The following is a 24,628-nucleotide window of genomic DNA, read 5'->3' on the forward strand; positions in this document are numbered from 1 at the left end:
CTGTGGTGGTTGACCTGCTGTCAGCGGTGGTAGCTGGGTGGTAGTGGTGGTGGTAGCTGGGTGGCAGTGATGGTTCGTAAATAATTTTAAATATAAGGGTATTATTGTCCAAAATTTTAATTAAACAAGGATAAAATTGAAATAAGATATTAATGTAAATTTGTTTTAAAGTAGGGGTATTATTGTTTAAAATTTTTATTAATAAGGGATAAAATTATAACAAAAAAAGATAATCCTGGTAATCTCAGAATACTTAAGAAAATGGAGGTAATCAGATTACCTCTGATATTACCAATAGTAATCATTATTGGTATTTAAAGATTATCGATATCTGATATTACTTGACAATCAAACATGATAATCAAGTAATATAAGATGACATTATCTCAATAATTCTATTTAACCCTCAACCAAACGTCTCCGGGTTGTCAGATGTAGAATCAACCGAAAAAAGAGACCCACCACTAAATGCATGTATTCCACATACTTTGTGTTAATGATTGTTGTTCTTTTCTGACCTATCAACAACATCCTCCCTACTATTTTATTGACGTTGAGTAGCATGAGATACCGTCATGCAAAATTGGAGACTAGCGAAATGGCCAGCCCTTATTCACAAGATGACTATTCCCCTCCTCAAAAGTACAAATTTATAGAAGCAAAAAGCCACCAGGTGAAGTGAGATTTTTTCTTTAAATAAAATTTGCATCTGATTATGATTTGACCTAAGAATATAAAACAAATAAATTTACAAGTAACAGTCCATCCATTTATTGTTATGTGCCATCTCACGGAATCTCCTCCACATGTTTGATTTATAAATCAGAACTGTGGGAACTGGGGCAGGCTTTATCTTCTCTAAGCCAATGTTTGTCATCTTCTGTTTCCAATCTATCGTCAAATTTGATTGTTGTTCATTCCCTCCCTTTTCTCCTCTTTTTATTACCAAATAAAGGTAACAATAATATCCAAAAGGATAAATTTCAGGAATACTCGAAATAATTCATATAAAAAAAAAAAAAAAAAAAAAGAATTTGGATTGCACCAACTATAGTCTTTCAAAAGGAATGGTATGAGCTTTAATAAAATTTACAGTTGAACAGATAAGGAAGATAAACACTACCTAACCTACGTAAGCAACAAGCATTCAAGAGAGACATTATTATTATTATTAATTGAATTGATATTTTAGTAGTATTAAGATTTCAATTCAGATAGAATATCGTGTCTTAGAATCAGTAAAAATAAGTGTCATTGATAGAATTGTAAAGACAGTTAATGCATGGTCAATTGATGTGAAACAACAGACAATTATCAATAACTTGGAATTGTAAAGACAGTTAATGCATGGTCAATTAATGTGAAGCCACAGATAATTACCAATGACTTTAAGCACTACAAAATTAGAACCCCTAGTATCGATGAATTGTAAATTACAAATCAAGTGGATGAGGAGAATAAAAGAGTCATTGCAGAGTTGAGAGATCAGATTCGATATCTTAACTATATTAATCAAATAGATATTAATGTTTTTCTCGATCATCTAAATGAACAACGAATCGTATATACTTTAATTAAAGAAAAAATTATTACTACAATTAGACAAGAAGAGAAATGAAATAATCACAAGGATGATAGGACGAAAATATAAAAAGTTTCTTGGTATAAGCTCTAAACATTCTTGAAAAACTAAAAATATTTTTGCTTCAACAAGAAGATGTATAATTTAACGAGGTACTACGTACTCGTAAAATAAAAGATATAGTAACAACTTTAAAGCACAATTCATTATCTCAAACAATTTTAGATAAATATTTTATTTCATCTCAAACCTTTAATGTAACATAATATATATTTATTTATAATATACAGATAATTATTACTATGTAGAGATAATTTTTTTTAAAAATATGAATTAAAAAAAATTATAACTTATTATAATGTAGAGTTTATTTTTATTTCAAATTGGGACTAAAAATGTTTATGTGTGTCATACCCAACCACCGAAGTACCTTAGATACTGAATTTATAATATAAAAATTAAAATATATATTAAATGTAAAGATAGTATCACGTGTACTCCGCAAAGAAGTCACGTTAATAACGTAGGAAAATTTGTCATTTAATCAATCAATAAAACTATGACGAAGAAACTATTTATTTTGGTCCACTTTCCCCGAATCACAGCCATCCAAGAAATTTTAATTTCAGTTATTTATTTTCTGGTCTAACATTAAACATTCCCCATACGTTCTTGTACAATTGGATCGTTCACTTTTTTTTTTTTTTTCCTTAATTTTCTTTTGGATCATCATCATCATCTTGATCTCTTAAAGATCAAGAGTTGGAAGCAAAGGCACGGTAAGTACAAATGGAAATACTTCGTTTCTCTCTGTGTTTATCTTTTTACTTCTGTTTCTGTCTTGCTCTATAGAAAAACCATTTATCAGTTCCTATGTTTTCTTGTCTTCCTTATCTCCTTGGGAGCATCAATCTCTAGAAATATATAATCATATGATCTCAACCCTGTTGTGCTTTTTCCTATTTAATTTTAAGATTTAGCAGGTTGCAGCGAGAGGTGAAAGAATCATAACATGGATACAGAGAATAGCGTGAATCATGAGCCTGATATGGATGGGCGGGACATTGAAAATGATCAACTCATGGATTGCAAGGAGACTTGGACCGCTGAGTCTTACACTCAACCACTTTTGTCGAAAAGGGTCAACACCACTTCCCAGATTGCCATTGTTGGCGCCAATGTTTGCCCCATTGAAAGCCTTGACTACGAGTAACTACTTCTATTTCCCTTTATTTTACCCAACGCTTGCTCTTCTTTTTTCTTAAATTTCGCTACTTAATTTTACAGGATTGTGGAAAATGAGTTATTTAAGCAAGACTGGAGATCAAGGAAGAAGGTTCAGATATTCCAGTATGTAATACTCAAGTGGGCGTTTGCTCTTTGTATAGGGCTATTCACTGGACTTGTTGGCATCTTCAACAATATTGCGGTGGAGAACATATCTGGTTTTAAGCTACTTGTCACTACTGATCTCATGACCGACAAAAAGTGAGCTTTCTTTCTATTATATGTAGCTAGACTTCCATTTATCAATTACTTTTGTTTTTTATTTTACCATATTAGAATTGTTACTAGGAAACAATTTACATAAACATGGCTTTTTGACCCCATTCATTAGACATGTTTCTCAATAATTGTAGTTTAATTCAACCTGGTTGCTCACTAGTTCAGCCATAAGAAAGTAGAACGAATATATCATAACCTGCTCTCTTTAATCTAATTCTGTCTGCGAGTTTTATATTCAATTGGTTGTATAACTGTTATATGATAACAATTCTGGTGCAGGTATTTTAAGGCATTTGCTGTTTATGCGGGATGTAATGTAGGTTTGGCTGCTGCAGCTGGAGCTCTGTGTGCTTATATTGCTCCGGCAGCAGCAGGGTCTGGTATCCCTGAGGTGAAAGCCTATCTCAATGGTGTGGATGCTTATTCAATACTAGCTCCAGGTACTCTTTTCGTAAAGGTGAGTAAAATTTGACACCTATTTATGTGTGTGCACTTTGTGACTCTAGACATCTCATTATGTGTGTGCACATTGTCTCTCTGTACATGTGTTTGAGTGGGTGGATTGAAGAACATATTAAAATATACTGATCTTCTGGAATGTGGAAGAAACCAATTGTGGTTCATAATCACTAATAGTCCAATAGATGTATATTTATATGTGTATCATGTAATTTTATGCCAAAATTTCTGCTTCCCCCTTTTCCTGTTGATGTGTGCTTTTATGCTGATTTTTTCTATTTAAATTGTGAAATTCAGTACATTATCTTTTCTTAGTCTTCTTTTCCTCTTTTATGTAAAAACAATTATTGTCCAACGATAGAACATCTACTCTATCGATACTTGCATGGAACATTAATATGTTCTCATTCTTTTTTTTTTTTTTTTTTCTCTTTTTTTTCGGGTAGTTGTGGATTTTATATGATATTACTTCATATATGGCAGATTTTCGGTTCTGTGCTTGGTGTTTCTGCTGGATTTGTTGTGGGTAAAGAAGGGCCAATGGTTCACACTGGTGCTTGCATAGCCTCTTTGCTCGGGCAAGGGGGTTCTCGCAAATACCATTTGACATGGAGATGGCTGAGATATTTTAAAAATGATCGGGATAGAAGAGACTTGATCACTTGTGGAGCTGCAGCTGGTGTGGCTGCTGCCTTTCGTGCTCCAGTTGGTGGTGTCCTCTTTGCCCTTGAAGAGGCAGCTTCTTGGTACCTCAATCTCTTGTATATTTGTTGATTTTGCTGCATGGCCACACATTGAATTTGGCAATAGGGTAGAAGCTATTGGCTCCATCAGAATATGCTTTTGCTTCGAATACATTTTAGCTTTAATTAGATTAGGCAACTGCTTGGGAAACTCAAACTGAGGAATATTTTTGTTAAATAGAATATAAGAAGCATACATAGTAATTAATTTTCAGGTGTATTTCAAAGTCAGGTTTAGGGGTTGTTTTCAGGATCAATGACATGTCATTCGTTTGGACACCCTTCAGGTGGCGGAGTGCTCTTCTTTGGAGAACATTTTTCACAACAGCAGTGGTTGCTATAGTCTTGAGAGCTTTTATGCAACTTTGCTCTTCTGGAAGCTGTGGATTGTTTGGTGAAGGTGGTCTGATAATGTATGATGTCAGTGCTGCAACAGTTACATACAGCAGTTCAGATATATTAGCTGTCCTACTTTTAGGAATCATTGGAGGCATTTTTGGAAGCTTTTATAATTATCTGGTGGACAAGGTTCTTCGTGTTTATAGCATCATAAATGAGTATGTTTTCCTATTTGATCACAGCTATTACATTTTCACATGGTACAAGAGATAGGTCATCACAAATATTTGTAGTAGCACAACAGCATTGCAATCATCTGTGCAGACTCTGCTTATCACTTTGTTTTAAGAAAAAAATACCCCCTCCCTCGCTATTGAGCTTCTTGATGAATTGTATACTAATTTTTATTTAAATTATACACTGAATATCTGTGATGATGATAATCCTTGGCTTTATTTATTCATAATTTATATTTTGTTCTGATACCAAACCCAACTGTTTACTATTTCTGCTGCTACAGGAGAGGTGCTGCCTTTAAAATCTTACTTGTTGTCACTATTGCCCTCCTAACGTCCTGTTGTTCTTATGGCCTGCCATGGTTTGCACAGTGCATCCCCTGCCCTGCTGATTCATCTGTTAGCTGCCCCAATACTGATGTATCTGGCAACTATAAAAGCTTCCAGTGCCCGTCAGGCTACTACAATGACCTTGCCTCCCTCTTTTTGAACACTAATGACGATGCTATCCGAAATTTAATGAGCACCAGCACATCAAAAGAATTTCATATTTCTACTCTGTTCATCTTCTTTACTGCTGTTTTCTGCCTTGGAATTATAACTTATGGGATTGCTATCCCCTCTGGGCTCTTCATCCCTGTCATACTAGCCGGTGCTGGCTATGGTCGTTTAGTAGGAAGACTATTTGAATCCATTTCCAAACTTGATACTGGTCTCTTTGCCCTCCTTGGAGCTGCGTCCTTCCTTGGTGGCACCATGAGAATGACAGTTTCCCTTTGTGTTATACTGCTTGAGCTTACTAATGATTTGTTGCTTCTACCCCTTGTTATGTTGGTTCTCCTTATTTCAAAGTCCGTGGCTGATAATTTTAACAAAGGTGTCTATGACCAAATAATGAAATTAAAGGGATTTCCTTATATGGAAGCCCATGCAGAACCTTACATGCGGCAGTTGGTTGCTCTTGATGTTGTTTCTGGTCCATTGATAACCTTTTCTGGTGTTGAAAAGGTAGAGACTATATTACATGCTTTGAGAACAACAGGGCATAACGGGTTCCCCGTGATTGATAATCCACCTTTCTCAGATGCGCCAGAATTATGTGGGGTTGTCTTGAGGTCTCATTTGCTTGTTTTGCTCAAGGGAAAATTTTTTTCCAAGGATAAAATACTTGGTGGAGAAGAGATATTGCAAAGATTTGCAGCATTTGATTTTGCCAAGGCTGGCTCAGGGAAGGGAATCAAAGTAGATGATCTAGATATTGAAGAGGAAGAGATGGATTTGTACATTGATCTCCATCCGATTACCAATACATCCCCATACACAGTGGTTGAGACAATGTCACTTGCCAAAGCTGCTATTCTTTTCCGGCAACTTGGTCTTAGGCACATGTGTGTTGTTCCAAAGAGTCAAGGGGTAAGATCTCTCTCTCATATGTAGATGGTATTCTACAGCTCTTCGTTTTCCTATAAGCCTTTTTCTTCTTAATTTCTTTTAATGCGTATTTTTATTATTTTTCCAATAGGAAACTAATGTTAACCCCTTAATGGCCTCAAATATTCCCCAAAGTCTAATTACTAGAATGTTACTATGTCTGCTCATTGCAGAGGCCTCCAATTGTTGGAATTCTGACGCGACATGACTTCATGCCGGAGCACGTATTGGGACTGTACCCTCATATCAAGCCACACAAGTAAATATCTGAATGAATTTTGGTTGTCTGCTATATGTTTAAATATTCATTTTATTGGTTGTATATGGTTACCGTCGTGTCTAGTCTTCATCAAAATGAGATCGTTGTTTAAATATTGTTTGGAGGCAAAGTTCTCCACGGATCAGTATTTAATGAGTTGTAGGAGAAGACATCGAAGCCCTTTTCTGCAATGAGAGTGTTGTTTTGTCATTCTTGAGACATCTTGCTCTTACTGTTGGATAGATTTGAAGCACCGTAGGGGAAGAAGGGCAGGCGCTTCAAAGTTCCCTTTTGAATGCAATCAAATGATTAATTTTCATGCAACATTCATACGATCTCAAGTTAGTTCTTTTGGGCGTGCCTCATGTAATAGTTTGTGGAGGATTTTTGCTACAGTATATTCTTGTAATAGTTGAATAAAATTGGCATATATTTATAAGTTTGTTCCTTCGTATGCAATGAACTTAGGGATATTATAATCTTTCTCTGTATAGAATGAGGGCGAACTATGTCAAGTATATGGATTATTGAGAATTCTTCATTATCATTGATTTACATTTATGTTAAACTTGAGTATTAAACAAAGCACTGACGCAGAGAATGATTATGAAGAAAAGGCCATATTTTCGGTGTCGGGAGATTAATATTAGCACACAATCTAGCAACTAGAAGAAACTCTTTGCTAGAATCCCTTATTGACTTCATGCTGCACTTATTTATATATGCCCCTCAGTCTCGGTTCATGTATTTATCTCAAATTTCTCGTCCTAATTAATGTCTTCTTATGTGACATTGATGTAAATGATAATAAAGCAACTGAAATCATGCAGGAAGACAAACCAATTCAAATGGAAAATTTGAGAATGACTTGAAATGTTTAAATGTTACTCTGAAAATTAATCACATAAAAGAAGTGGACTATGAATGCGGAATATGATACATATTATTTGCTTCAGATCAGACAAACATAATCATATAGGCACAAGCCAAGAGGAATGTCTCTCTTGGTGCATGATATAATATCCTCAAGGAAATATATGAAGTTTAGGATGGAAAATAAATCACCCCTTCTCTGTAGAAGCGACCAACACCAGACGATGCTCATTCTTGAAAATTTGCATATGAAAATAAAAAAAACACCAAAATCAAATTTATATATGGACATGATGCAATTTCGACATAATGGATAGTAGTAGTGTTTGGGTGATCAGATCTCTATCTCACATCTATAAAGAGAAACTCAAATTACTTGGTATAACTTCTGATTTTACAAGGAAAGAATAATTCCTATACTGCTAAAACATAACAGTGCGAAAATCCAGGAAATATTAGCACGACAAAATATCCCCAAGTCTTGTTTTCTTCTACATACACTTGTCATATCTGCAAATAGTTTAAAAGTTGCGAAGATACTACAAACCAAGCTTATAAGAAGCACAATGATCTCCTTATTTTCCACGTGTTCCTGATTTTCCAAGATTCTTTCCACCTTCAACCTGCATACGGGAAGCATTTTGTTAGAAAAACACATGTTTACAGCCCCAAGCTTACAAGTGGTAGATTACAAAAGAAACTAAAAGAGGAAAATCGTGCAGAGAGCAACAAAAATGATGTGCAGGAACAAACTCCACAACCGCTGAACACAAGAAACAATGATGTCTGATGCATGAGCGCCAACATACAAATGGGCGATTTTGGCAAATATATATTTTGCACTGACTGAGGCCAGGCCTCAAGTGTACGGTCAATTCTAATGTAGGATTGGTGAGGAATCCTACAAATAAAGCCTCTTGCTGGATTTATCAAGGAAATTTATGTTTTGGCTGCTATTCAGCTGAGCTCTGCCTGACATGTTATATCTTGGACCAAGGATGTGCTTTGACAAACATGATCCAACTCACGCACAAATCCCATGATCTGGTATACCATGTTGCACATATTAATGAAGATAGTTATCTGTATTTCAATATGATGCAATGCGACAGATATCAAATAAACCATATTTTGCAAATTTAGAGTTCCAAAACTAGGTATTGTCACAAGTATTAGCAATACAAAGTAAATCTCCAAAGAAAGGCCAAATGAGAATCCTAACTCATTAGTAACCATATAACAAATCTTAATTCAGAATTCGAAGCAATACAACCACCTATAATTTTCTCCACCTTAAAGCCATACAAATGCCTGGATTTTTGGTCTGAAGACCCAAAAAATAGAAACTTCAACAAAGGAAACTGTTCTAGAAATTGTCCTCTTCCATGCCAAAGCTTTGCCAGAAAAACATTCAACAAGCAAAGCATCTCAATTTAGTGGCCATTAACAAATGGTATCCAACTATTTTTTTTTCAGCTGATACCTACGACTTCCTTTACCCTTTTCTTGTTCACCAAGATCTAAAGTAGAGACTTACTTCCATACTCATATTATTTACTAAGTAGATAGGTGCAAGGGGTTTGATCTCCTAACCACTTGGTTAGAACAGAGGGTCTTTTAATCACTCAATCCAATCCTTAGCCCAGAGTTAACTTGTTAACAAGAGCTAAAAATGATGAAAACAATGTATAATAATGTTAGAAATTGGTTCTACCTCAAAAATGCATTTTCTCTGTTTAAAATATCTACTTGCAAGGAGACGATCGGTTTCCAGGACATTATATCTTGAACTTGCTTCTCCTGCAATGACAACATTGAGTAAAAATTATAAGGAAACAATGCTAATCAAAATAATATAAGTAAAATCATGACATTGATACTTCACATACAATGGCATTGTTCCTATCACCAAGATTCATCAAATCTGTGTTCATCTTTCTTAGTAGCTCATCCTTTGCCGCAATTTCTTTCTCAAAATCTGTGAAAATGTTCCGATACCTTGAGTTCAATTCTTCCAGGTACCGCTCCAGGACAGACAAATTCAAGTCCAATGCTCGCACCTTTTGCATCAATATTTTAATAACAGAATCCCCGGGCAATCTTCCCACAGGATGCTGCCGCAAGTCTCCAACTTGATCACCCACATCATTGACAGAAGCATCAAGTTTTGGTGCGGCATCATCAGGACCAGGTATTGTGTCACCTTCCTTAACGAGATTTTCATACTGACCATCAATTTGAGAGGGTGATACCTGTGGAGGAATTGCTTTTGGCTCATCAGCTGATTCCTCAGATGAAAGGAAATTGTCTTGAGCAGAGATCAAATCCTTTAGCATGTGCTCAACAGCATCAACTCCATATACTTGCACAGTATTCAGTGTGCAATAGAACTCTGAGCCATAGTGGCTAAGGAAATTTAATTTCAGATATCGCACCCACTTATGCTCTTTAAGAGTGAATCTCTGAGACTGTTTTATATTTTTAGCTGTAAAATTCCCAAGCAACATCCATGAGTCAGTTGGATAAACCAAACTACCAAGTAGCTCAAATCCCTTCAAGTTGGAGGAGTGGTGCTCAAAATTTGCTATTTCAATGGTATCTACTAAAGTTTCTTCAGAAAGTTCTATGACCACGAATTTCTCTTCAGCTGAGCAGGGATTGCGAAGGTATTTGTCCATGTCTTTGCCCAAGATGTTAGGTGCCCCCTTTGCCTCCTTGTTGGCAGCAACGAGCTTAGCTCCCTTAGAGGCAGATGCAAAATTATACTCCTCCCCACCAGGCTCTACTCTGTACTTAATGCTTCCAGCTTGGTGCAGGGCAGGCTTTCCCCTAGGATTAATCGCTTTATTTTTAAACTCATCAAAACCTAGTGGCACATCACGAACCAACCGATCACTCTTTGGTGTATCCTTTACCAATATAGTTTCACTCAGACTAAGATTGTCAGCCTCGGCTTGCTCTTTGACTAATGTAACATCTTCTCCTTCACATCTCTTTTGATTGCCGGAGACCGTCGTGTCATTCCCATCAGCAGAGTAACAACACATATCCACAGTCCGACACTCAGCTCCAGGAAGAAACACTTTCATGAATCCCACCCGGGCATCTGGCAGACATAATTTTTTATCCAAAATCTCTGGTCTGTCTATAACCACGCAACAAAAAAACAATAACTAGTGAACCGGATGACTACCCATTTGAAAAAAAGCAATAAAGAGCCAATCCGACATCATAGCAATAAATATTCGAAATCAAATACTGATCACACGACTTCAAAAACGTAAGTAAATGAAACAGAAGTTTCAACTTTCAGAAAAAAGTTGAAAAAGAAAGCATACCTTTGTGGGAAAGAGCACGAGAAATGAAGAACAGAGAAAGGCAACAACGAATGAACAAGTTGTAATAAAAAGCTTTTCGTTTTCTGGCGAGAATAAGAAAAGCGTTACGTGATCTCTGCATTTTTCATTACTGCGATTCCCAAATTCCGATTAATTCGACACTAACCAGAAAATAATAATAATAATAATAATAATAATTCAAATTAATTACCTGAAAGACGCCGACGAATCTTAAGTGTGATTCCCTAAGAAAACACACAGAAAGTTTGATCAACAGCACAAGTACTTAATTGATTTTCACTTACAAAAATACCCTTCTTCTGTACCAAAAAAGGAAGCGTAGTTGCGTCGGTTCCGTGCATGAAGATGCTTGTTCTATTAAAAAACCAACTCTTAACTAAATTATTGTTAATGTTAGCTGGCTTTCATTCGGTAAATATTTCAATCAACCAAAGAGACTTATTATAATCTGATATTTTAAAAGGTTCCTAGAATATGCGAATGTCATACAATTTGAAATACCAAAATATAACGTAACTTTTGGGTAAACTTTAGAATCACAATGCCATCAGTTGACCCCCGTCACTTTTTAGATTGATACCATGTTTCCGATAAAAAAAAAATAAGTAAACATAAAGTTCGCTATAAACACATTATCATAAATATATTCACTAGTTATTATCACATTATCATTTAATCGGGACTTATTGTTGGGCAGACATGATCCATTGTTGGATAAGCAAAATCTATTACCAACTGACCAATTACGCCGTGTTTGTGAAAGAAAGTGAGAAGGGTTTATGAGTGTAATACTACTGTTCTTCATATTCCAATCCAATCCAACAAACTCTCATCCCTTTACGCGTCAACCCACTTTCCAACAGCTACATGTACAAGCCATCATTTTGAGGGTTTACATTCATAAGCAAGCTTTGCCATCCTTCTATCTCTATTTCATTATCAGTTTTGCAAGCAATTAATAAAGCTCCCCACACACTCTCATCAGGTGGCATTGCATTGAAATAATTAGTGCTTCAGCTTCCAAAAGATCCACCATACAATTGCAGAGTTCTTCAAATTCGGTTTCACGTCATCATGTTGCATTCCATCAAGAATCAACGTCCGGCACAAAACTATTAAGAAACATTCCTCTGTTTTCCAGATGAAACTCCAGCTATTTTGCCCATGAGGACATTTCACATTTTCGTTCAGTCTTCCTGGACCTGTTGATCCACAGCTCTTCTCACACTGCAATCTCTCAATTGACATCCAGCAAAAAGAAAGACAACACAAGCTCAATTAAGGAAACATAGAAAATTTCATAATTCAAGGAAAAGAGAAGACAAGGATACAGATTGTCATCATGCATGAGTCTAATGAAAGATAACATGTTTATAGACTAACCACTCAATAACCAAAAAGATAAAAAAAATTTAGTTTGATATTATGAGAAAAAAAACAAAGATACTTACAGCTAGTCAGTTATCTGTTACACAAAAATTAACAAATTAAACCCCACCGGAAGGCAAAAAAATAAAACCCATACCACAAATCAACTGTAGCAAACCAGAGCACAAGATAGAAAACTTGAATCTAAAAGCACAATTTTGTGGGCATGAGTATGAGGATGAGCAATAAAGAAAAGGGAAGGGCAACTAGAATCCAAAGCTTTTCTTTTTCTGGCAAGAAAAGCTTTATGTGATCCCTGCATTCCTCATCACCGTAAACACCAAATCCCTCAAAATAAAATTTATGATTTATAACTAGGAAAATCACATATAATACATTACATAGATGAGGATTAAATTGATCACAGATAATTGAAGATGATTTACCTGAAAGATGGTGAAAAAGAAGTAATCAAGCGTTCCTCATTTCTCAACCAGTGCAACTCATTAGAGTGACACTATGCCTTTATGACTAAAGGAGTAAACATAGCGTTCCTGATTCATCATGTTACAATGCACTCCAACCAGCTCTCTTCCCCACTCCCCTTTCCTTCATCATTTTCCTTACCCTTTCTGCCTCAACCCACTTTCCTACAGAACTATACATGTTGCATATCATTATGTAGTACCCATCATTTTCAGGCTCAGATTCAATCGCAAGGTTTGCCATCCTTACTCCCATCTCTATTTCATTATGAAGTTTACAGGCACTTAACATAGCTCCCCACACAACACCATCAGGAGGGATAGGCATCGACATAACCAATGCTTCGGCTTCCTGCAAATTACCTGACCTGCCCAAAAGGTCCACCATACAAGCATAGTGCTTCAAATTCGGTGCCACACAATAGTGCCGCATTCTATCAAACAGATATTTCCCTTCTTCGACAAGCCCTGCATGAGTACAGGCTAAAAGAAGACCAAGAAATGTAAGCGTATCTGGTTTAACATTTGATTTTTCCATTTGTTGGAAAATCTCTATCGCTGATTTTGCATCTCCATGTGTCCCATAACCTGAGGTCATAACGTTCCAAGAAATGACATCCCTTTCCTTCATTGAGTTGAACAATTCTCTTGATGTCTCAAGTTGCCCACATTTTGCATACATGTCAACCAATGCAGTGTATAGAGATAGATTGGGCTCAAATCCTGCTTCCTTGATGTACCAGTGAATCCTTTGACCTTTCTCAAGGGATGCAAGCTGAGAACAAGCTGAAACTACAGATACTAAAGTAGCTGTATTGGGCTTNAAAACAAACCCACTTCTAGGATTCCCAAACTCTCTCATTTCTCTCCACGCGTCCCCCTGCATGTCTCAAACAAACCCACCTGTCCCCCCTAACCGCAACTCTTCCTTCTTCTTCTTCTTCTTCTTCACCTCACCTCTCTTCAACACTCCCCACAAACCCCTTTCTTCTTCTTCATCACTCTCTCTTCATCTCAAAATTCAATGGCCGAACGACACGCCACCCACCAGCGGCCTTCCCGACTCAACCCGCCCCTCAACGGCAACTCCTTCCTCCGTAAACTCCAAGCCCACGCGCCCAACTCCACCCAACTCATCGGCTTTCTAGCCCTTTTCATTTCCGGTTCCATTCTCCTCCTCCTCATTGGCTTAACTGTCACTGCCACCATTCTCGGACTCATCTTCTTCGCGCCTTTGCTCATCATTTCCAGCCCTATTTGGGTCCCCATAGGCACCATTTTGTTCCTCACCGTTGCCGGGTTCTTGTCGGTTTGCGGGTTCGGAGTGGCCGTCGTGGCCGGGCTGTCGTGGATGTACAGGTACTTCCGGGGGCTCCATCCTCCCGGTTCGGACAGGTTCGACTACGCGAGGAGCCGGATTTATGACACTGCGAGTCACGTGAAGGATTACGCCAGAGAGTATGGTGGGTATTTGCAAAGTAAAGTGAAGGACGCTGCTCCTGGCGCTTGAGGGTAGATCGGCGGGCTCACCTGTGTTGAACCGGGTTTTGTTTGTTATTTTGGTGATATTAATTATTATTAAGGGTATTTTTGTTTTTGTTTTCTTGTGTTTTTGGTTTTGGGTTTAATGAAAAAATAGACCTCTCGATTTTGCGTGAAAGTTGGTGTTCTTTGGTTGAAAGTGGAAACAAGAGATAACAAGAAAGAAAAAGGAATTTTATTGATTAATTTCCTTACTAATTTCGTAATTTAAAAAATAATGATAAATTTGATATATGTAATGGTGATAATGTGTAGTTTAACCACCACTGGTGGCCCAGTCAACCCTAGTTAGTAAAAATATTATGAAAATTTTACGGTATGATATGATAAATGATAAAAAATATGTTTGTAAAAATTCGATTATAAAATTTGGATATAGAAAAAATACGATATTTAATATGATATATTATCAAATACGTTTTAAAAAATATAGTAATATTAATTTTGATTTTAACACTTTTTGTGATTATCTTATCAAAAATAATATAACATTTCAAATATAAAATATTCAATTAACTAATAATCATTAGACCTAATAAGATAATATAAATACACAATATATAATTGTATCTATGCAATGTGATTTCTCAATCTCCTCTCCTATTGGGCTATAAATTTGGTCAGGTTGAAGTTTTACAAGGGTTATTAGGAGCCAACCCAACTAAATTTTAACTCATTAATGGTCAGGTTGAAGTTTTACAAGGGTGATTAGGAGCCAACGAACCTAAATTTTAACTCATTAAATAATGTATTTTCTACCACTTTAAATACGATTGTGAATATTAACCAAATCCATATTCCCTTATATCGAAAGTTGCCACCCCCAGACCACTTTCAATACTCATAAATTTTTTGGGCTATCCAATAATGAGTAAATTTGTTGACTCTTTGCAATTGTGCGGCCCTATGTCAGAGTTTGTCTACTCCAGCCATCAAATTTGTTGACTAATTAATGGGGATCTAAAAAAAAAACATCTTTGTCTCTTCGTAAATAATGCTTTTTTGTTTTAAAAAATTCGGCCGAATTATACGAATTATACACGAATTGATTGCGAATTATACGGTTATGATATAAAATTCGCATATTATTTGGTTACATTGATAAAATATGATAATTCACATATAATATGTAAATTATACGGCTGAACATATAATTCATGTTTTATACGTGAATTTATTAACTAGATAGTCAACTAAAACTCTTAGATCTCTTAGATGTATTATTTAAGACTCCTGAGTTTGATCCACTTATATTGTTAATAAGAATAGTTACTACGAGAATTTAATTGATAGTTAACTTTAGGCTTCGTGAAGTGCACACAAACTGACCCGAATATATAATCAAAATATATATATATATATATATAATGTGTAGCTTTGGAGTAAGGCATGGTGTAGTGATGGCAATGGATCGGGTCGAGACCGGATACCCCTTGGCCTAAGCCCAAACCCGACCTCATGACAAAGTCTCAAGCCCATCACGGGTATGACATGTAAAGCCTAAGCCTGACCTGACGGGTTTTTTGTAACCTTGAGCCTGGCCCAAGCCCCCTATTTTTATAATGTGAATTTTTAAATATTAATAAATTTTAATTTTTTTTATATTTTTAATTTTATAACTAATTTTTAAATATTAATTTATTTTTGAATACTCACCAAATATATAAATAACTTTCCACAAAGTGCATCCATCCATCCATGTAAGGTTTGAGAAAAATGAGTATATATATGTAGGATAATCTTGTAATTAAATATATAATATAGGGATAATTTAGTATAATTAATACTAAAATTATCAGGTCGGATCGAGCTGGGCCTAAAGATATACCTAAATCTAGCCTGTATCCGAGGTCAAACCTTAAAATCAGGCCTAAATCCAAACCCAAACTCATAAATATTCGATAAAACCTGACTTTTTTGAAACAAGATGGGTTAGGTACTGGAAAAATATCAGACTCATTGTCATCACTAATATGGTGGACAAATGGGTGTGGGATGGTAGGACGGAATTGATTACTTAAGTGTCCGCCAAATGCACAGCACGAGTATTCCACACTTTAATCCATATCATCAAAAACGACAATGCAAGTACTATTGTGTACATGGTGAATTATGTATTTTATTAACTTTTTCAACTTTTCTAAACATATATTACACATTGACAAATTTTCACATTGTAGGAGGGGCAATTGCCCCTTACTGGCTCTCATGACTTCACCTATGTTTTTTCAATTTACAAGAGCCTTTATTATATATAATAGAGATAATTAATTCAAGGATAAATGTGGGATTCCAAAAGCAAGTAGTCTTAACAGAGAAAATTAGGGACTAATAACATCACTCTAACATTAATTACATATAATACGCGGTGGTTTTATAGATTATGTATAATATTGAAAAGAGAATAATTGTGGGTGTTTATTTATTAATTTTATAGTTTTAATAATCACCACATATGGCATATAATACGGAGCAAAAAAGCCTATGGATATTAAATAAAATAAAATATAAATTAGTATATATCAGCATTCAAATATATTTAATACTAGTTAAGATGTCAATGGATTTTTGAATTTTATTGTATGTTATTGAAATTGCTATAAATTTTGTTAGGAATATGGCCTAGATGCAAGATGTTTTTCGATGATAAACATTTCAATACTAGATAAAACAGTTTTATTATGATAAACTTGATAACTTAATCAGTACAATATCTAAGTCTCCTGAACTTGGATCAATGTGAATAATTATTTATAAGAGGGGTTATATATAGGAGACATAGTTCTTTAGTTAAGATTGTGTTGTTTGCCTCAATGAGGAATGATGAGTCTTAGGGGCAGATTTAAAAAAAAAAATTATTAATATATAGACTCACAAAAATTGCTATTAACATATATATACTCAGGCCCATCCTCAGATTTTTAAAAAATGAGAATTGTTATACATATATTTAGGCTCATCCTCAGATTTTAAAAAAATAAAAATTATTATACATATATCTAGGTCCACAAAGAACTTATTATTAATATATATATTCCAAATCCACATCATATTAAGAGTTTAAAACTCTCTCCACTCTTCTTCCGGCTCCATCTATTTTTTATGATTTTATCCCCAAAATTCTTTACTTTCTCATTCTCTCATTCTCTTCCTTATGCTATTCAATCTTAAAACTTATAAGACTGAAATTGTTGAAGATTTCACTACTCAAGATGTCACAATTAGTTATGTTTTCTGTTTTATCAGTTTTAGGTATATATATTGCTCATTTCAATTTAGTTTATTTTAAGGTTGAATCATACTTTTTTTTTTTTTGGAGGTTTTTTATTCTAATTTGAGGGGAAAAGACATGGATCTTGTGAGTTTATTTTGTGTCTAAGAATGAACTTGTTTTCCCAAATTAAAACTTTAACTATATTTTAAAATACGTTATTCTTCACCCTTCACCTACTGCTTTCCTATATTTTAAACGTCACCGTTCTGCTACTCAAAATAAATAAAGAAATTTGAGTTACTATCTATATTTATATCAAGAAAATTCTTTTTTTTTTTTTTGAATTAATTCATATATAAAGTCAACGCAATATTGACTTGATATAAGTTTTGGTTGACTTTAACTTATGTTAGGTCTGGTTAAAGTCATGAAAATTTATATTATAATTTTTAGAAGCCAAAAAAAAAATAATAATAATAATAAAATAAAATAAAATTAAAAGAAGGTCTTGCTCAAGGTTTATTTAACACATTTACTTAAAATTTTGCTTCTTATGAATTTATTCAAATAGAAAAGTATTAAGTTATTGCATTTTTTTTTCTCAGGTTCTTAATATTGTATTATTTTATTTGCTTAAGGTTTCATGATTTTTTAAAGTTTTTATTAGTTGTTTAGCAAACAATGACGGAGCCACGGAGGCCCCCCCTCGACAAAAATCTTAGATCCGCCATTGTCAAGTCTCAAAGTTATTAAAGTGGAGACTTTTCGACAAAGACACGTGTATTTAGAATGCATTGAATGGACCATGTGGATTTTATTAAACATAATATTTACACTCTTGACAATTTAAGGCATGTTTATCTAAATCATGAGTGGATAGATTGACTCTTGTTTATAGTATGTTTTCTTTCACTAGAATAAAAGGTGAAACCACAGGTATTGATCCGTTTACAAGTCCTAAGACGCTTGTAAACTTGAGTGGAAATGGAATTGCAATTCATAACACATTGGCAAATTCGGTTGAATAAAAAAAAGCCAATCAAAGTCCTAAAGCACTTGGTACATGGTATGTAGATCACAAGAATTATAATTTAGCTCAAGCCCAAGGAAGGAAGCTAGCCCAAGTTGTCCAAGAAGGCAAGTCAAATTCGGCCCAAGCTCAAGGAGAAGAATTAGCCAAAATTATGCAAGGAAACAACTCAACCCATGTGCATAAAGGAGACATTTCAGCCCAAGCCATTCAAGCACAAATTCTTCAAGTGAAGTCCAAGTTCAACAAAGAAAAGGCCTAAGCATTCAAGATGTCCAAAACAGCCAATTATCCAAGCCCAAAGAGCATTCCCATGCTATTTCATTTTGGGGCCCCTTCAATGAATTCCAAGGCCCAAACTCATGTACTTTTATTAGTAGGGTTTAATTAAGCATTGTTATGTTTAGTTAATTATCCTAGGTAAGCATTGTTATGTTCAGTTAATTATCCTAGGTGGCATATTTATTTTACTTAAGTAGTTAATTACCCTTGTAATGCTACTATAAAAGTAAACGCTCTCTCATTTTGTAAGGTTGAACAATGATATTGAAAATTAAAAATTTGAGAGGAATGACTTTCTTTTTGTCTTGAAATCTTTATTCAAGTCTTGACGAAAGATTTGGTGGTGATTCAACTTCAAGTTGGTGGAGAAATCCTTTATGCTTGAAGATTTCTTCTTGTCTCTATCCCTTTTTTATTTAAGTAAGTGTTCTTGTGTTTCATCTTACCTTGGCCGAATTTCTAATGGTAGTTAGTGTTATTAAAATTTGGTTGTATGTGTTTTGTGTTGTGTTTGCGTGATTTTGGAGTTAAAATACTCTAGATAGTTGAAACGTGAATGAAGGCTGTGAAGAGTCTAGCTTGGCCGATTCTATGTATATGATGTTGTGATGTTTCTTTGAGTTTTCATGTTGGTTTTGGATCACGTATATGGTCAACACTCTTGCTAGTTGGGAGAATGTATTTATAAGCATTGAGAACTTTGATCAATCAATATAGAATTCATAACTCCTGAATTAGATAAGAATATCAACTTAAAGATTTTTCAAGGACTTGGATAATAAACTTGGCCAAATATTTGATGATGAGATTCATCAAACTTAAACTATGTTTATATTTGTATCCATTGTGACAACCTTAATTATCTATTAGATGAAAAATGGTCTCAACGGATTAAAATGTAATTAAAGGGGTAAAATGGTAATCTTTTTCTAGCTCCAATTATTGATATTCTATGAGGATACACATGCAATTTATTAATTGCTATATGGAGATTGACTTTTATATTAATTGGATTAATTTATTAAAGTTTTCTTAATTGAGTATTTAATTAAATAGTTCAATTTTGGGCTTTTAGTGGAATAGTCCGAAATTAATGGATTAAGACCCATTGTATTTAAGAGTTAAATAGTTAACGAACTCATTCATTAAATTTTTAATTAAATATTTTCACATTGATCCTTACTTGACTCTTAAATATAATATATCCACCAATTTATTTCAAACAACCAAACAAATTTCTCTAAACATTCTCAGTAATCATCAAGGTAATCTCTCTTTCCATTAATATAACATTACTTGAACCAAACGCACCCTTAAATTTATTTCTGAAGAATTTTATTTTATATTTTGAACAAAAACAAAATAAAATATAGTTATAGTTATAATGTTTTAAAGCCAACATCATAAGCTCTAAGCTCTAGTAAGGCTCCAGTTTACCATCAAGTCATGGATTTTAATCCATAATGGAAATGGTTTAATATAATTATTATAGGATTCATAATCCTAATTAATTACTAAAAGGGTTTCCTACTCTTATAAGGTTGAGTACCTATATAAGTGTACTTAACTCTGGTTTCAAATAGAATAATATCCTAACAGGGTAATACTGCCTGACAAACCCTTCTCATTAACTTTCTTTCACAAACGCGATGTGGCAACTTGCAATTCGTCAGCTCGCAATGGGTCTCGCCTGCTCAATAATGGATCCCGTCTAACCAATTGTGAGCTGTCACATTGCGTTTCTGAGAGAAATTTAGTGAGAAAGGTTTGTTTGGCTATCTTTATTGTTTCTAACAATACAAAAACAATGTTTTACTTACAATTGAGTCATACAATTAGACAAAAATTGCATGAAATTTATATAAAATGACTACTCTGTCTTTTGTTTTTTGTTTGGTTGTATGACTCAGTTGTAAGCATAACATTGCTCAAAATGCAATATATGATATTAGTTCGTGAGTATAAAGAAGTCAATGCCTTGGGATACTAAAGCGTTGAGAAAGCTTCAAAGGTATTTGTTGATGCTTGATTTTCACACCAACGACTCGTACGTGCAAAGTGCCAAGCTGTTCTTAGAAATTACACGTGAATGATTGAGATAATCGAATGTAAAGACTAAATAATAAATGAGAGATGGTTTTTAAAGTGGTTCAGATGCTTAATGCGAATCCTATGTCCATTGTTCTTTTATATGTGAGAGATTACAAGAGGTCGCATATAACGAACAACGAGCAAAGGTACAATAACTGAGTATTTAGATAGAATATCAAGTTAGTCTCTTTCTCGCAGGTTATCTTTGCTCTAAAAGTTAAAATTACAATCAAAATGTGGGTTTAGTAACAGAATCCCGAAAATGAGAGGGAGAGTCCTTTATTTATAGTAGAGGAATTCAAGGTAATGATTACAAATCTGCAAGTAGGTAGGTGCCGTGCAAGTCATTCCTTGCCTCCTATTGGCTAATAACTTAGGAGATATCCTCAAATTACTTGGGGCTTGGACAAGTGTGCTGCTCTTATTCACTCATAGACAAAACCTGGATCTGCCAAGTTGATGACAATCATATTCTTCCTATTATGGAGCGATGTGGCAGCTCCTGGACGGCGCAAAGCCTTCTTGAACTTTGATTGGTGCCTACTGATGTGGGCTGGCATCAACCCTGATTTTTTAGGCATAACAGAAGCTCCTTAGTTCTTAAGGTTCAAGAATTGAATCTTGAGAACTTCATGATTATGCCACAACCTGACTTGTCACAAGGAGTATTTCCCTGAACTAACAGTTGAGGACAACCATATTGTTACAAACGACATGAGGCTGATGACTTAACTTAACCAGCGAACCGAGTAAAGGTCGTGACATAAATCTTCGAGAATTACATAAGCGACCTGAGATGATTGTTATGAAAGGTTCAGTGACCCATGTTGGATCTTGTGCAGTGTTATAACGATGTGTTTTGAACTCTATCTATCTTTCGCGACCTGAAAATACTTAGAACATTTTGCTGTCGAAAGTCTGAATCACTTCGCTTTGAGTTTGACATGAGGAGAATAGTGTTTTATTCAATCAACCTTTTTAGATGTTATCCATTGCGCTTGATAGCTGTTTTGGTCAATAAAATAAGCTTTATCTGACAAACATGTCTCTGCACAATAAGTGTCAGCCATGAGCATTAAATGCAAGCCATGTTGAAATGACATTCTCTTTTGAAGCAGTAAATGGGAATGAGGGCTCATTTAATGTGGAGGAGATAATCACGTCGACGTTTGACAATTTCAATGAAGGGAAACGCCGGTTGATCTCCACGAAGCGTGAAGGTTACTCTTAGCGCAGATTGATGACACGTGATCACGATCAATGGCTGTAAACGCATCTCGTCCAAATGTCGCTTATAAAAGAAACCAAGCGTCACCTTTCTCCCTATAAAACCCTAAGCCCATTTCAAGTTTTTCACAGAACTTAAACTTTCAGAGAGAAAAACAACGTTTTTACACTCAGGAGATTAGTTCATCCTCTTCCCGGTTAATGTGCACTCGTCACTATGATAGAACATCCATTCCCAGCAATCAAGAGGTAAAGAAAATTCTTCTCTTTTTCTCTTTTCATTCCGGTTAAAAAACTTTGTTTTTACAATAATGGTGGGTGTAAACGTCTGGTAGGTTCAAACAGTGAACATTCTCGGATAGTGTTTAAAAATAAACACTCTTAAGAGTTGAAACCTAGGGCATAAATCTTTAGAAAATCACCCTTAAGAATTTTTAGGGTTTTTAGGGTTTTGGTGGCTATGGAAGAGAAACCAGGGTTTCTTTTACTTTTTTGAATCGTTGTACGAGGTAATGTAAATGGAGACTGAGTCACCTTTACATGTCGCATATTTTCAGACTCTAAGAGCAATGGACATCCATGAGGCGAGAACAATCGGAGATGGAAGCTCACAACCATCGAGCACCTCAGCAAGTCCTGGCAGGTGTACGAACAATAGTTATGAAGGATGAGATACAAAAAATGATAGACCAATACACAATTAGCATAAACGTCTTTTAACATAGGTCACACGCTGCTCAGGATCCCCCTGAGAGAATGGTTGCAATCTCGAAAGTGATCTTCAAATGTGGAGTGAGGATACCCCTTCACCCCTACATCAGGTCGATACTCGATCACTTTCAGGTCGCGCCATTCCAATTGACACCAAATGCATATATGATAGCGGTCGCTATGTATATCGTGTTTGGCGAACACAACCTTGACGAGCCAACAACAGTGGAACTCAGCTATGCCTATTACTTAAAGAAGAGTAAAGACAATGATTCATACTACCTCTCCAAATGATCAACGATCGAAGGAGGGACATTTGGTTACCCCAGCAATGTTAGGGCTTATGAAACCAAATATTTCTTCTTCGAGTATGATGGAGTCTGTAAATTTATGGAGCCAAGTAGATTTTCCTTTTAATATCCAGACTGCTTATCCTTTATCTTTGACTCTTCCTTAATAAATAAGGCTAATGAATTTTTTGCTTTCTTGCAGAAAACAAAATGACCATATTGTTGGCGCTAACTGATTTCAGTAGCATAGAGGCATTTGGTTGATTGCCTGACTAGAGTCGCGACGCAAAGTTGCTCGTGACTACTGCTAATCTTCAAAAGTATAGGTTTTTCAGCCCCGAGGCGTCTTTGGAAGCTCCAACTCGTAAGTATTTCTCATGCAGAAAAACCTTAAGTCTTTATTAACAAAAGAAGACTTTCTTTGCTGATGCCTTTTCATGCCATGCAGCAATTATGCCACCAAAGGTCCTGAAGACATCGAAGAAACCTAGGGGGTTCACATTCCTTGAGATTAACCCGATCGAACCAGTTGGAACGACCTCCAACAATATCCTAGTGAGGGGGATACAAATTGATGCCGAAAGGCAACAACCCCTTGAGCGACGCGAGGAAGCCTCTTGGCCCGCGGTTGCTCGTGCTTCAAAGAAGAAGACCATGGGACAGAAGACCAAGAAAAGAAAACAAATACCCACCAAAGAAGAAACGAGTCTGAATCAGAAGGCTTCGGGGTATTGCTAGACAGGCTTCAGCCTTATCAAGTCTTCTCTGTGAGGACGTCCTCAAGGGATGCTCCCGGGACTTCAACCATTCCTGGGAGTTTGCAAAGGGAAGAGGGAACCACCATGACTGCTCAAGGGGAAACAAACAAGCAACTGGTTGAAGGGGTTCCTGCCCCCACGAGGCTAGACCTGTCCGTGTTAGATCTACTAGGGCAATTACCGAACCATTTATGGTCGGTGGTTTACACCCTCTTAGAATGCCAACTTGCAACAACCGTTGACAAGTTTATGGCCTCTCGACCCACCAACTTGGTGACCACTGCACTTCAAATGCAAAGTTAGGTAAGATAACTTATTCTCTTTGAGAACTTTTCCATACAAGTTGACCTCTTAGTTTTTTAACAAGATCTTAAAAAACTAACTTTTTATTCATTTTTCATGCAGTCTTTGCTTGCCTTGAATGTGGCCTAACAGAAGATGAAGATCGATTCTACCAGCAAACTCCACTAATTGAAGGAAGAAATTGCCAAACTGAAGCAAGATCTCGCAGCTCAGATGCAGAGGCAAAGGCTTCCCACATTCAGGCGAACGTGAAATTGACCTTCTCAGTTAGGTCCCAATACCCCTACACTTAGTTCTCTAGTGCCGAGAAGGACTTCTTTCAAAATTAGGTCGCCAACCTGGAAGTCTCTCTTTCTAACTTTAGAGTCGAAGAATCTTTTTGCCCGCTACTGGTAGGAAGCTATCCTTAACCGAGCTTTGTCACAGTGTTCCTTGATTAACTCCAAACTTGTACGTAAGAGTGCTTCATTGTCTGTTTTATTGTAGAATTCTCTCCAAAGTGATCCAGCTCATACTTCCATTGGAACCATTGCCTCGCAG

At 35.6% G+C, this 24,628-nt stretch overlaps 3 protein-coding genes across 5 annotated transcripts; 2 read left to right on the forward strand and 1 right to left on the reverse strand.

Moving 5' to 3' along the window:
* Positions 1 to 2,338: 2,338 nt before the first annotated feature.
* LOC116144382 (chloride channel protein CLC-c-like) lies at positions 2,339 to 7,154 on the forward strand. Its single transcript, XM_031429831.1, has 8 exons — positions 2,339 to 2,361; positions 2,566 to 2,791; positions 2,870 to 3,070; positions 3,368 to 3,545; positions 4,031 to 4,293; positions 4,578 to 4,847; positions 5,150 to 6,278; positions 6,470 to 7,154. The coding sequence occupies exons 2-8, from the start codon at positions 2,595 to 2,597 to the stop codon at positions 6,557 to 6,559; spliced, it is 2,328 nt and encodes a 775-aa protein (XP_031285691.1). The 5' UTR covers positions 2,339 to 2,361; positions 2,566 to 2,594; the 3' UTR covers positions 6,560 to 7,154.
* A 355-nt stretch (positions 7,155 to 7,509) lies between these two features.
* Positions 7,510 to 11,182, reverse strand: LOC116144412 (SUN domain-containing protein 3-like). Of its 3 annotated transcripts, XM_031429868.1 has the most exons (6): positions 11,093 to 11,111; positions 10,978 to 11,011; positions 10,767 to 10,896; positions 9,318 to 10,573; positions 9,143 to 9,228; positions 7,510 to 8,051 (listed from the first exon to the last, which is right to left on the reverse strand). In XM_031429868.1, exons 3-6 carry the CDS (start codon positions 10,885 to 10,887, stop codon positions 7,823 to 7,825), a joined length of 1,692 nt encoding a protein of 563 aa, XP_031285728.1. In that variant the 5' UTR covers positions 10,888 to 10,896; positions 10,978 to 11,011; positions 11,093 to 11,111; the 3' UTR covers positions 7,510 to 7,822. The 3 variants fall into 3 exon arrangements, with proteins under 3 accessions (XP_031285728.1, XP_031285720.1, XP_031285734.1); XM_031429860.1 differs by having other exon boundaries at positions 10,978 to 11,182; XM_031429874.1 differs by lacking the exons at positions 10,978 to 11,011; positions 11,093 to 11,111 and having other exon boundaries at positions 9,318 to 10,569; positions 10,767 to 10,899.
* Positions 11,183 to 13,528: 2,346 nt separating this feature from the next.
* On the forward strand, positions 13,529 to 14,179 carry LOC116144487 (oleosin 1-like). The gene has a single exon (XM_031429930.1). The coding sequence runs from the start codon at positions 13,665 to 13,667 to the stop codon at positions 14,148 to 14,150; it is 486 nt and encodes a 161-aa protein (XP_031285790.1). The 5' UTR covers positions 13,529 to 13,664; the 3' UTR covers positions 14,151 to 14,179.
* Positions 14,180 to 24,628: the final 10,449 nt, after the last annotated feature.

The sequence above is a fragment of the Pistacia vera genome, unplaced genomic scaffold, assembly GCF_008641045.1.
Source record: "Pistacia vera cultivar Batoury unplaced genomic scaffold, PisVer_v2 Contig114, whole genome shotgun sequence".
Taxonomy (NCBI): Eukaryota; Viridiplantae; Streptophyta; class Magnoliopsida; order Sapindales; family Anacardiaceae; genus Pistacia; species Pistacia vera.

Excerpts from the sequence above, each read along its gene's own strand:
- LOC116144412 (XM_031429860.1), bottom strand. The coding sequence starts at position 10,887 with ATGCAGAGATCACGTAACGCTTTTCTTATTCTCGCCAGAAAACGAAAA. Across the intron at positions 9,229-9,317 it reads GTGATAGGAACAATGCCATT|GAGAAGCAAGTTCAAGATAT; the intron begins GTATGTGAAGTA and ends TTGTCATTGCAG. Across the intron at positions 8,052-9,142 it reads AGAGAAAATGCATTTTTGAG|GTTGAAGGTGGAAAGAATCT; the intron begins GTAGAACCAATT and ends TCCCGTATGCAG.
- LOC116144382 (XM_031429831.1), top strand. The coding sequence starts at position 2,595 with ATGGATACAGAGAATAGCGTGAATCATGAGCCTGATATGGATGGGCGG. Across the intron at positions 2,792-2,869 it reads ATTGAAAGCCTTGACTACGA|GATTGTGGAAAATGAGTTAT; the intron begins GTAACTACTTCT and ends TTAATTTTACAG. Across the intron at positions 3,071-3,367 it reads GATCTCATGACCGACAAAAA|GTATTTTAAGGCATTTGCTG; the intron begins GTGAGCTTTCTT and ends ATTCTGGTGCAG.
- LOC116144487 (XM_031429930.1), top strand. The coding sequence starts at position 13,665 with ATGGCCGAACGACACGCCACCCACCAGCGGCCTTCCCGACTCAACCCG.